Consider the following 13,279-nt stretch of genomic DNA (forward strand, 5'->3'; position numbering starts at 1 on the left):
AAATATTTTCATAAAGTAGTAAAAAGTGGGGTGAGAAAGGGGGAGCCAGAGATGGATATTCTTGAGATAAATAAGCTTAGAAAGCAACTGCTTTTCCTGGCATTTCTGTGGGATCAGCGTCTCTTATTTGCTTCTGGCTCAGATAAAAACAATCATGAAGTGCTTAGTGGCATGACAAAGAGCAAGGAAAAGATTAGTTCTATTGGAATGCTTGTTGATTTAAATATAGCTCCTAAACTATTTAGAGGTTCGAATAGTTTAGATTCTGTAAAATATGATTCTGTTAAGGGGGCTATAAATTTGCTCGACCATAATGAAGGATCTCTTGAGAATACGGGACAAACTGATTCAAATCATCAATTAAAAAAAATCGATCATGGCTCTATTCATAGTAAAGAGTGCAAAATCCTTCCTCCACTAAGTATTATATCAAATAACAAATTAGATCCTCCTGAATCGGGTGTTCTTGTCCATAGGATTCTTTCTGATGGTCACCTTTCTGCTATGAACGATTTGTCTGGAAGCTTACACAAAAAATGGACTGGTGAAGATAGGTCTCATTTTTCTGAAATTAGGTCTAAACTTTCTGAAAGTAGTCTGATAGACTTATCTAGTTCAGTTGGAGTGGCATCTTCAGTCGCAACCCTTGACAGTTCAGAAGAACAGATAGGAACTGATGAAATACAGTCCACTGAATTTACGAACAGCTTCAGGCTTGAAAGAAATTCAAGAGATCTCTCAAACTGGATTAAATTGCCATTTTTGAATTTCTATAATCTGATGAATAAGAATTTGGGAAAATTTGATGCCCTTCGTGATTACAGTCCTGTTCATGTTTCTTCTTTTAGGGAATTGGAACATCAGTGTGGAGCTCGGTTGCTTCTTCCTAATGGAGCCAATGGCACTGTTATTCCAATTTATGATGATGAACCAACCAGTATCATTTCATATGCACTTGCTTCAACTGATTACCATTTTCAGATATCTGATGCCTGCGAGAAAACAAAGGATGGAACAGATTCTTCAGCTCATTTGTCATTTTTTGATGGAAATGTCCAACCTATAAAGTCAGTTGATGATGCTTCCTCTGAAGTAATCAAAACGCCTGAAGTTCATACTTTGACCAAAACTGCAAGCAGAAACTCATTGGTTGGTGATCCACTGGCATTTAGTAAATCATTGCATGCAAGAGTTTGTTTTTCAGATGATGGATCTCTTGGTAAAGTAAAATACACCGTAACCTGTTACTATGCAAAACATTTTGATAGTTTGAGAAGAATTTGCTGCCCATCTGAACTTGATTTCATAAGATCACTCAGCCGTTGCAAGAAGTGGGGAGCACAAGGTGGCAAGAGCAATGTCTTTTTTGCTAAATCCTTGGATGATAGGTTTATTGTAAAGCAGGTCACAAAAACAGAGCTGGAATCGTTTATCAAATTTGCTCCAGAGTACTTCAAGTATCTTTCAGAGTCAATTGCTACAGGAAGTCCAACTTGCTTGGCCAAGATCCTTGGAATCTATCAGGTATGGTTGGGCTAAAAATTTCAATGTATTTGTGGCATTATTATATCATGCATTTTTATGTTATATGTTTTCATCTAGTTGGTGAATGATTGCAACATCCTATTTCCAATTTCATCTTTGCTTCGTCCTTTTGTGTTGGATTTATCGTTGTGGGGCTTAATTGGCCAGCAACAAAAAGAGTGCATTGCATTCTTTTTTGGGGGGATTTTTGACATCCAAGTCAGAAGAATAGTGTAAAATTATAATAAATTAAGAAACCAATTAGAATTCATTCTTGTAACTAAGCGTCCACTTGCATGCTTGATTGTGAAGGAATTTATTTCCTTCTTCAGATTATATGTCATTAATTGTGTTTCCTATTTTTATGTTATCTTATTTAGTTGGATTCCTAATTTAAAAGGGTTTCAATTTCTTATTTTGTGCCGACAATACTATTATATATACTGTAAGGTGTAATGCATTAAGGAGCTAAAAATAAAAATTCCTTTCCAGAATTCTACATGGTATTAGAGCTAGGCTCTTCTCCTATCTGAGAGATCAGGGATCATTGTTCTATCGATTGAGCGCAAACATCATCTGCCGTGGTATCCTGTTCAGCGACTGCTCCATCCGCAAAGCTACGAAACTTGCTTCAGCATCAACGTCGATGATGAAGGATCCATAGAAATTTTCGACATTGTCGTGCAATGTTATATTTCGACGCTCAAGTACCCACGAGTCCTCACCTCTCATACGCTTGAGGTCGTTGCTTCGTCTTTAGCTCTTTTGCTTGAGATCGCTACTTCGTCTCCTCATGGACAAGATCTTAGGGCTCGACTTGTAGCACTTCTACTTGAATAGAACTCTTTGTCCTGTTGATTTGTTTGTACTGCTCAAACATAACAATTTCTGTTGATTCAAAACCGAGCAAATCACAAAACTATTCCCTCTCTAGTTTGCCACCGTTGGCTAATTCAATGAACGATTAGGCTTCTATCATCGGCTTGGCTTGCTCTAGCTGACATCTCACAGATCGCCGACTTGAAACTGATCCGATCACCTCTCGCTTAGTGCCAAACATCACACCTACCTCTAGTTCCTATTTGCTCATCTAGCCAAGCAGTTGAACTAAAGGTTCTCCTTGCTTTCCTTCAAGCAGTAGGTTTTCTCGATTCGGACTTCAATCTAATCATGATCAAACACATCATGGCCTCACAATCTTCTTCCTCGGAAGTCATTAAGATTTGAGCTTACATTTTCAGTTCCTTTCGTACCTGATAACTCCTCTTATCTAGTCATGAATCATCAACTACATGAACATAATTTTCTTCAATAGTCACTATCCGTCTTAATGTACATCAGTGGCAGAGTGAAAGATGGACATTTCATAAGAAAAATTTAGGCTCCATAATTGACAGATTTCACATATCGGGACTAGAAAATTGACGATCACATGTTTATGTCATGATTATTAAATTCCATGAACACACAAGTAAAGAAAATCTTATAATCTATAGGACAATTAGAGAGATATGAGAAATTGCACGTGAAACCTTTTCTAACGTTGAAAACTCCTCAGGGTTATTTGAGATTGAGATCAAACCACCTGATCAACGACAGATAATTGGGTTACTTGATATTTCAACACTTTCACAACTGTTGGCTGCAATTGGACATGTATTTTGACGACACAGCTTGATAGCTTAGAATTAACTAAGTATGGAACTGCGGTCGGACTATATTAACCTTTCTTTTATTTTATACAAGAAACAATCATAGCTTCTAATAATAAAAAGAGTCAATAAAATACTACAAACTACACTAAACAGAAATCAAATTCAACCAAAGCAACAACATTGTTTGAAATTAAAACAATATCACAATCCAACCAACAGTGCAATATTTCTCGAAAATAAACAGTATAAGAAACTAGAATTTGTGTAAATCAACTCTCATATCAGGCATATCAATCTAGAATTTTGTTTGAAAGAAATATTAATTTCAACATTAAATTTGCCACAACTCAGCAAGCAATTACAATCTTATTATGCATTAAATTAATATGCAAATACTATACATGAATATCTAAAGAAATGTGATTCATTAATTAATCAAACTGTAAGCTTTCATTTTAAGTTAACCCTTCATGTTTCAGTTTAAGTATTTGCCTTTTTAAGAAATCAAATTAGGATTATCGTCATGCCCAAAATTATTCTAAAAAAATTGTACTTGTGGGTACCCTCAAAATTTTGCACCAAAATGTGCACGTTTGTCATTTTTATTTTTTTTTCATGCATGGGTACAATTGTGCCCTCAACTAGTATCATAAGAGGGTAAAGCTTGATTGATTTAATTTTTTATATTTTATTTCTTTTTTTGTTATTTCATTTAAAATCATTGAACAACCAATTACCCTTTCCCATTTCATTTATTGTCATGTCAAAAATCCCTCAACTTTCAATATGCATATAATAAGGAAAGCATGAATTTTAAATCCAATAACGCATGTCATTTTTAAAGAAATCGTCAATTTAATACAAATAAGAAAGCAATGACCTACCTTTGCCTTGAACAACCTCACTTATGAAATGATGCTTTTCAAATTCTTTATCTTGTTGTTTTGTCTATAAATCATGTTTTGCATTTCATCATAATTAAATACTGCTAAATAAATTTTTTTCTTTTAACAATATTAATAAAAGTAAAATTGGGTTTCATTTCCTTATCCCCTTTTCTTTTGCACAAACAATGATCTTAATCTCCCTAATCATTTATTTGAACTTCTTAACATATTATAATCACTATGATTAATTCATAAAATTTAATATAATTTATTAACATTTAATTAGTGAACTAAAATAACTTAAATAAAACACCAAACCCTGTCCACTATTGCCAACATTCCTCAATCCAATCTAATTATTCTGTGCTTTTTATACTTTCGAGTATTATTTCTTAAACAAAAATTAATTCATCTTAATTCAATATAAAATTAGTGAATTTGAAATGATTTTTTTCAAATTCTTTAACTTATTGTTTTGTCTATAGATCATGTTTTTCATTTCATCATAATTAAATACTGCAAAATAAAAATTTTTCTTTTAACAATCTTAATAAAAGTAAAATTGAGTCTGATTTCCTTATCCCCTTTTCTTTTGCACAAACAATGATTTTAATACCCCTAATCATTTAATTGAACTGTTTAACATATTATAATCACTATGATTAATTCATTGAATTTAATATAATTTATTAACATTTAATTAGTGAACTAAAATAACTTAAATAAAACATCAAACCCTCTCCAATATTGCCAACATTCCTCAATCCAATCCAATTATTCTGTGCTTTTTATACTTTCAAATTTCCGATTATTATTTCTTAAACAAAAATTAACTCATCTTAATTCAATATCAAATTTCAAAATAAAATTATTAACCCTCAACTCAAAAGCTTGGTTGACTGCTCTTATCCGCAAGCGTACGAGCTCTCTTTTTCTCTCTTTGTTTCCTTCACACGAGAAGCTCTCACCTCTTGAAAGTGGCACACCTCCCTTCTTCCTCCTCTCGCCTCTTCTCTTGCACAAAGAAGGCGCAATTTGACCTTTGGCTTCAACATGAAGAGCCACCTTGTTCTTTTCCTTCTTCCTCTTCCTCTCATTGCACAAAGGCTTGTGGCGTCTTACCTTCTCTCGCTTGAATGCGATGTCGAACAAGGTCTAACACTCCCCCTCCATGCGCGCTAGGGCTACTCATGATTCTTCCTTCTCTCACTCTTGCTCTTTATCTCATGTCTCTTCGACCATTTGGTTTGAGTGAGGCTTGCGACTCCTAAAAGACAAAATCATAGAATCACTTATCCTTCACTATTGATTTGTTTATTGTTATTATTATTATTATTATTATTATTTATTTAACCGATATTACATGTATGAGGTTTATGCTTAAAAATGTCCTAACGACTTTGCCTTGTATATAAGAATTACTTAACAAAAAAAGGACAATTGAATTTCTCTTTGGATTCAATAAAGAGTCAGAGGAGAATCATGAGAATTAAACCCATCTCTACCATTAAAGAGGTTTTTTTAGACCTTTGAGGGGAGGAGAGCAGAAGAAGTTAATTATGACAGACCATCACACCACACCATCTGTTGAAGGATCAGCCTTGTGCACTCAAAGTTTCACTCGGAACAACAATTCCAAGAAAGGAAGGTTGTGCTGTGTTTACTAAAAGAAATTTGGTCATGTGAAAAAAAAATGTTGGAAATTACATAATAAACCTACAAGATTGGAAGTTATCTAAAAAGAGATACGATAGGGAGAATTGTGTAAATGTTGTCACAACCAATAACAATTCAAAATTTAGCCCGTTCACCATGGAGCAATTTGAGGAACTTCAAAAAATATTTAGTAATATTTCTAATTTTGGACAAGTATCACAATCTTCTATCGGGCAACCTATCAGTTTGTTAGCACACTCATTCCTTTAGTGTCCAAAGTAAATAAATTAATAGCTTAAAACTTAAATAGTTGACTCTTAAGCCTCAATTCATATGACGAGAGACATCAATGTTTTTAAATATTATAACTCATGTACCAGTCATGCAGCTTGAATAGCTGTTGGTTCATTTTCATCAGTAGCAAGAACTGGATTGGTCAAATCGACAATGGATCTTCATCTCTATTCTTTTCTTTATGTTCCAAAATTAAACTACAACTTACTCTATCAACGAACTCAAGAAAAATAACTTAATCGATAGCAATGCCATCTTTCAAGTTGTATGTTTGAGTCTAGTTTATTTTTGTCAATGTAATTTCTGTTAAAATTCAAGTCATGTTGAGTCGTTGTCATCTTGATCATTTAAATTTTGCATACATGAAAAAAATATTCCATCTTTTATTTATCAATAAAATTTCCAAACTTTATCAATTTGAAATGTGTTAACATGCAAAATGTGCTAGACACATATACTCAAAAATGTAATACAACTCTTCACTTCATTTTTCAGTAATTCATATTGATATATGAGGTCCTTACAAGTAAACGATATAAATGTGGCATGATGAGTTGTATCATTCATAGATGAGCACACAAGAATAACATGGACATTCTTTATGAAAGAAAAATCTGAAATAACCACCATATCAATCATTTCATTCCATGGTTCTCACTCATTTCCAAAGCAAAAATCAAATTCTTAAAATCGATAATGCTAAGAAATATTTTAATTACATCCTTGGTTCTTACCTTTCCAAGTATGACATTATTCATATAAGTTCTTATGTGAATATTTCTTAACAAAATGGGTCACAAAAGGAAAAGTATGCATTTACTTGAGGTGGGACATCTTATTATGCTCTTTATTTACGTGCCTAAATGTTTTTTTGGGGGAATTCGTTTTCACAGCTACATATTGTCGGTCAACTTTTTCGATTGATTTATTTGAAAAAATATGATATATAAAATTTCAAACTCCTCGTAATATTCTCATGGGATCATATCAGCACATCCATGCTCTTTCTTTGAACTCACCATCAAATATTTTTTTGTTGTTATGCCTTTGTTGAAATCCATCAACATCTCACTGAACTTAATCCCAGGTCTCTCAGAGGTATTTTTCTTAGTTACTCCAATAAGCTACAAATGCTACTGTTCAACTACTAGGGAAATATGCAATTCTATGTATGTCGCAATCGTCGAGAATCAATCTTATTTTCTCAAGTCATAAATTTCGGGTTTTTTTTTGGGTGGGGGGGGGGGGGGACGGGGGTCGAGATAATATCAGATTTGGGATCATTTCCAAGGTTACTCGGGTCATTTTTCTTTTAACTGAGCCAAACTCTATTACCCAACCAACTTCAATTGAGCCCAAATTTTGTCACTCAATGAGCTCCACTTAAAGAACCAAACTCTATCATAGAAACTACCCTAATAGTCTTTTCTCTATCTTAACATGACACCAATGATTAGAAATTGTGTCTATGCCAGAAGAAAGACCATTGAGCATATTGAGAGCATATGCAGACCAAGGCTGTGAAGAGCTATAACCAAATCCTCATGCATCTGAAATTCATAATTGCATGGATTTCTCATCACATGACTCTCTTGTACCACTTATTGAGGACTTTAATCAACCAATTGCACAAAAGGAAGGATATACGAGTGCATTGGTTGCCTCATTGAAAGATATGTGGCTTATGAAAGTTGCTGCCATCATACAAATTTTTTGTAACAAACCTTAATAGTGTACAGGTTCCCAACTCTATCCAAGTGGATTTAAAGGTTTTTGCATGGAAACAAGCAGTTGGTGAAAAAATTTAGGCTCTAGAAAAGAATAACACATACCTCATGGGAAAAATAATGTATGTTGTAAATTGCTATTCATTGTCAAATACAAATGAGATGAAAGTGTAGAGAGATTTAAAGTCAGACTAGCTGCAAAGGCTTCACGCAATCATATGAGATTGCCTATCAGGTAACTTTTGCTCATGTTGCTAAACTTAATACAATTTGGTTCCTACTCTCTCATGCAGTAATTCACGATTGATCTTTATACCAACTTGATGTCAAAAATGACTCCTTGAATGGGGATCTTGATGAAGAAGTTTAAATGAATATACTTTTGGGCTTGAAAAATAGGTCGAGCAACATGTCAGTTTGCAAATTAAAGTTCTTATATGTCTTGAAGCAATCTCCTCATACTTGGTTTGACAAATTTGCTAAAACATTTATTACAACTAAATATCATCAATATCAAGTTGATCATACACTAATTGATAAATCTAATTTTAGAGGTAAAATTGTTGTACTTATTGTATATGTAGACAATATCATTTTTACATGTGATAATTTAGCGGAAATCATCAGATTAAAATGGATTCTTGCAACAAAGTTTGATATCAAGGATCTCGGGACTCCGATATTTTCTGGGAATGGAGGTTGTTTTGATTTAATGAGGGAATTGTTATATCCCAAAGGAAGTACATATTGGACATGTTAAGTGAAACTGGCATGTTTGGGTGTAAATCTACTGACACGCCTATGGATTCCAACTAAAGGTCGAGCAAAAGTAAAGAAGGAAGCCCAGCTAACAAAGTAAGGTATCAAAGACTTGTGGGCAAGCTACTATGTCTATCATACACCAGACTTGATATTGCATACTTAGTGTAATAAGCCAATGCATTAACAATCCAAATGAGGATCATTTGGAAGTTGTGAATAGAATTCTGAGATATTTGAAAATAACTCCTGGATATGTCTTGTTCTTCAAATAGTTCAAAAATCATGAGATTGAGGTATACATTGATACTAGCTGGGCGAGAGAGGTAACTGATAGGAAATCAAATGCTAGATAATTCACACGTCTTGGGCAATCTCTCGCTTGTAGAAGTAAAACACAACTTGTCTTGCGGAGTTGTGCAGAATCTGAATATCATGCTCTCATACTAGGAATATGTGAGGGAATGTGAAGTCAAAGGTTATTAAAAGAACTTAAGGTTGAGGTAAAAAACAATTAAAATGTTCATTGATAGCCAAACAACTATTATTATAGCTAAAAATTTTATACACCATGACAGAACAAAACATATTGAGATTGACCGGCATTTCATCTCAGAAAATGATAACAATGTAATTTACTCAGCTAAAGTATGTTCCAACATGATTTCGGATTGTTGATATCCTCATCATTGAACTATTAAAGGTCGGTCATTATGAATTGAAGTCAAGGCTTGGTTTGTATAATATATACTACCCAACTTGAGGGAGAGTGTAGGAAAGTGTCAACCCACATGCTTGATTAGGAAGGAATTTATTTTCTTTATTTATAATAAGTCATTAATTGTGTTTTCTATTTTTCTATTTTCTTATTTGGTGGGATTCCTAATTTGAAAGGATTCCAATTTTCTATTTTGTTTCATGAATTTTATTATGTGTTGTTAGGTGTAATGCATTAAGGAGGTGAAAATAAAAATTCCTTTTCAGAATTCTACAATTCTTTAATTCAGAGTCTGTTTGGGGCAGCTGTTGATTATTTATAATTTGTTGATAGATTATTCTGATAATTATCAGGCTTGTGGTTTGGGTCAGCTTATTCAGAACAGCTTATTGTCAGTTGTTGGATAAATGATCATTCTGCCCCTGTTTGGTTAAACTGTTCGTAACAAAACTGTATGAACACGAAAATAGATAAAACAAAATCCACAAATCATTATAGATCAGTTCAAAAAGACAATATTTACTGCTCACACTCAGTCACACCTATAGTCTAATAAATAGTCTAATAAATAACTAAAACTTGGTTGATCAACTGTCACAGATAGCATCTGCGATAAACTCCCTTAAGCAGCCATCTCAGCTTAAGGATTTGGAGAAGTGTCTGTACGCCTTTGGAGAAGTAACGACTAATTGTTTCAGATGAATGTTGAAATCTCTCCATTGTTCTTCTAATTAATTCATTCTGTGACAGAATGTATAGTGTTATAGTCAACACCTCTCTATTTGTCGTTCTAGAAGAACCTTGGAGATCCATAATAATAGGGCAGTCATTCTAAAGATGTTGTTGAACCTTATTGGATATCCAGAAAGCATCTCATCCACTCATTCATCCCCAACAAAGTTGGAAGTCATGCGAAGTATGCGATCACGGCTGGATCGATAATACTCTAACAGCAATATCGCAATAGCTGCAGCCAATGCCATTCTTTTATGGCGTTCCTGCTGCGGATCCATCCTAAAACAAAAAAATGTAAGTGTTAAAAAAATTGTTAAGACATAGGAGGAGCGAAAAATAAGCAATGAAAACATCAAGGCCTACAAATTACACATCGAATAAAAAATGTACAAAGATCAACTTATAAAAAACATGAATCATTTAGAAATACATTAACAAAAACATGAGTACAAAGATGAACATATAAAAATGATCTATTTTAGAAGTACATAACACAACAAAAGCTACAAATAACAACACAAAAAACTCATTCATCCACCAAAACACACAAATATTTTACGTGCAATTCTGGTTGCAGCGCCATAAATATTTGCCTACGGGTAGGATCCTCAAGTTTTTTCACACACTTTGCATGAAATCGCATGTCGGCAACTACTTTAGGAATATGGGTCAAAGCTCCAATACATTCTAAGATGGCGCTGTCAGGGAGTGAAGCAGTTGGTGGAGCTCCAAAAACATCAATGAGTCGATCGAAGAAGGTTTTCACAAAATTGTCATTTTCTTTCTTCATCCTACCAAGTCTGGGCCTCTTTGACGGTGAACTGGACTCCCCCATCTCCCTCTGGTTAATACTACGTACTTCTTCATCAGTTGTCAACTGCTCAGGGGAGAAGTCATCTGGTATGTCTGCAAACCCCATCTCACTAGGGTTGAATGCATGTTTTCCCGTCGCGATAACCCCCTTAAACATTATGTCAAGTTTTTCTTCAAAGTTCTGCTCAAGTCCGCACTGCTTATATTTCTTCGCTGGCATCGTAAAAATATGAAGAATTTATAGTTACACAAAGCAACTTGAAATATAAATACATGACAGTGTTGTAAGTAAAAAAAGAAAAGAAAAACAAAGAAGGCACCCATCACAAAAATGGATAGACAAAATAAAACACGCAAATAGAGAGAAACACCCATCACATGAAAAAGTGGCTCACATAGCCTTGAAACAGAAACATGCACAATTAAAATGATTATCTTCAAGTATGTGGAGATATAAAGACCGAGCAAGGAAGAACAAGTAAGATATGAGGCCACGTGGATATACATGCTAAATGCTAAACTGTCTGAATTGCCAGCATTACAACAAAATCAGCACCAAAGAAAAAGTAATTACCATGCATTTAATTTAGTTGAAACTACTTGCAATAACTCTCTGCAGGGCAAGGCATAATAAATCCTCACACTAAATTAAAACGCTCATCTCAATATTCCAATACAAACTAATTTAGAAAACGACAAGGCATGACAAAGAATTGCAATGTATCTATTATCTCCATATAAAATTCAATTGCAATAAAACACTTTCAGCATATGCTGAATTCACTTGTAAATATGAGCCCTTAGAACTTCAAAGCAAGTATAAAGGATGTAAACATGAGAATAATTCAATGAAAGCCGTCAAGAAAATGGTTTTTCTTTCATAAGGCAATATGTATGTAAAAAAAAAAATGAAGTTTAGGCATAAAAAAAAAATCATGAAATCCAACACACAGACCTTTAAAATGATGTACTATTTATACAAATGTGGCATAATGCTATAAAAACTGCATCTATGTAATTAAATTCATAGATAAAGTAATTGTAAAGGGATGATAAAAAAAAAGGAGTTATTCAGAATCCTATAAGATTAACATACACACCACCTGAAAGTCTAACATCCAAGCTTTCAATGCCATACATATAATACTAGCTGCACAAACATCATAGGGATTTGTAGCATGTGCAAGTGCAATATTTGGATTCTAGTGTCATATTTAAGATTTTGGAAATCCGTATACATAGATCCAAGTTCTTCAGTTGAATTTTCCTTAGGAATAGGTCAGATAGCCTTTATAGAATTCTTGAAATTACCTCTTTTAGAATAGCCTAAACTAATGACATTTACACCAAGGATTATGGCTCATAAAAAATTTTGTTTGTTGTACTCAGGACAATCTAGCATAAAGCACTTCAAATATCATATTACAGAGTCTATAAAAAAAAAGCTTAAAAACATAGTCCAAGAAAACTCATAAATTTCTGCAAGTTTATAATCTTGCTCATACAACATTCTATAGCAAATACAAATATGTATATCTATAGCAAATATGTATATATTAACTTCATAAACACATAATCGGAGCAAACAACACAACAAATTAATCAAAGGGCATGAAAAATAAAATTTATGTACTTTCATAAAAATCAAGGGTTCTTCCTATCATTACACTACTTGTGCCAAAATATTTCAAACAACTATAAATGGAGAAAAAATGCTACATCTAGACAAAGAAACGATTTTTCACTCCACCAAAAATGCTTACAGTGGACGGGGAGGGTGTTGGGAAGAGAAGGGCTGAAGGAGATCTTCGATCCTCTACTCCCTGGAGCCTTTCGTCTGAGTTAGGAGGATAAAAAATGTTGTAAGTGGACGGCGAAGGTGTTGAGAAGAGAAGGGATGAAGGAAAGCTTCGATCCTCTTACCTTGAGCCGGCTTCGATCCTCATCTGGAGCCGGGAACTGTTGTTTGAAGGAAACATTTGATCTCCTCCTGGAGTCAGCTTCGATCCTCACCTGGAGCCGGCTTTGATCTCCGCCTTGGACCGCGACCGGGATGGCTGCTTGGGAGAAAATCGCGAGAGAAAGGGTGAGAGATCGGAGAGGAGAAGCGAAGGGTACAATATCTGGGACGAGATCCATCGAGATGCTGGAGGGTAATAGGCTCAAACGGAACGAGGAAAGTAGGGTTCGAAGAGCGGCATCAAATAACGAAGGAATGGCATCCAGCGATTTCGTATCGCGATACATAAGTGCGAAACAAACGTGAAGTGAGCATTTTCAAACGCCCACCGCACCAATAAGCTGCCCCAAACGGGCACTCAATTTCAATGTATTTGAAATTTGTTGGATTTAGTGAAATTCCAATTAAACCGTTTTACACAGCGGTTTCCCATTGTTGTTGCTTGCTCTCCAATGCTGCCGCTTGTCCGACAGCCGGCTAGTGGTTCGTCAACTATCCCTGCTCATTTGCTAGCCGCCCCTTGTCGTCAACCGCTGATGGTCTCCCACATG

General features: G+C 34.5%; 1 protein-coding gene across 3 annotated transcripts in view; it reads left to right on the forward strand.

Annotated features, from left to right (window-relative positions):
* Window positions 1-13,279, forward strand: part of LOC110023117 (1-phosphatidylinositol-3-phosphate 5-kinase FAB1B-like) — a 41,318-nt gene that overhangs the window by 26,331 nt on the left and 1,708 nt on the right. For all 3 annotated transcript variants that reach the window (XM_020722365.1, XM_020722363.1, XM_020722364.1), the window contains one exon: window positions 1-1,524. In XM_020722365.1, coding sequence (XP_020578024.1) covers window positions 1-1,524 — 1,524 coding nt within the window. The remainder of the gene's footprint in view (window positions 1,525-13,279) is intronic.

This window comes from Phalaenopsis equestris, unplaced genomic scaffold (assembly GCF_001263595.1).
Source record: "Phalaenopsis equestris unplaced genomic scaffold, ASM126359v1 Scaffold000212, whole genome shotgun sequence".
NCBI classification, from domain to species: domain Eukaryota; kingdom Viridiplantae; phylum Streptophyta; class Magnoliopsida; order Asparagales; family Orchidaceae; genus Phalaenopsis; species Phalaenopsis equestris.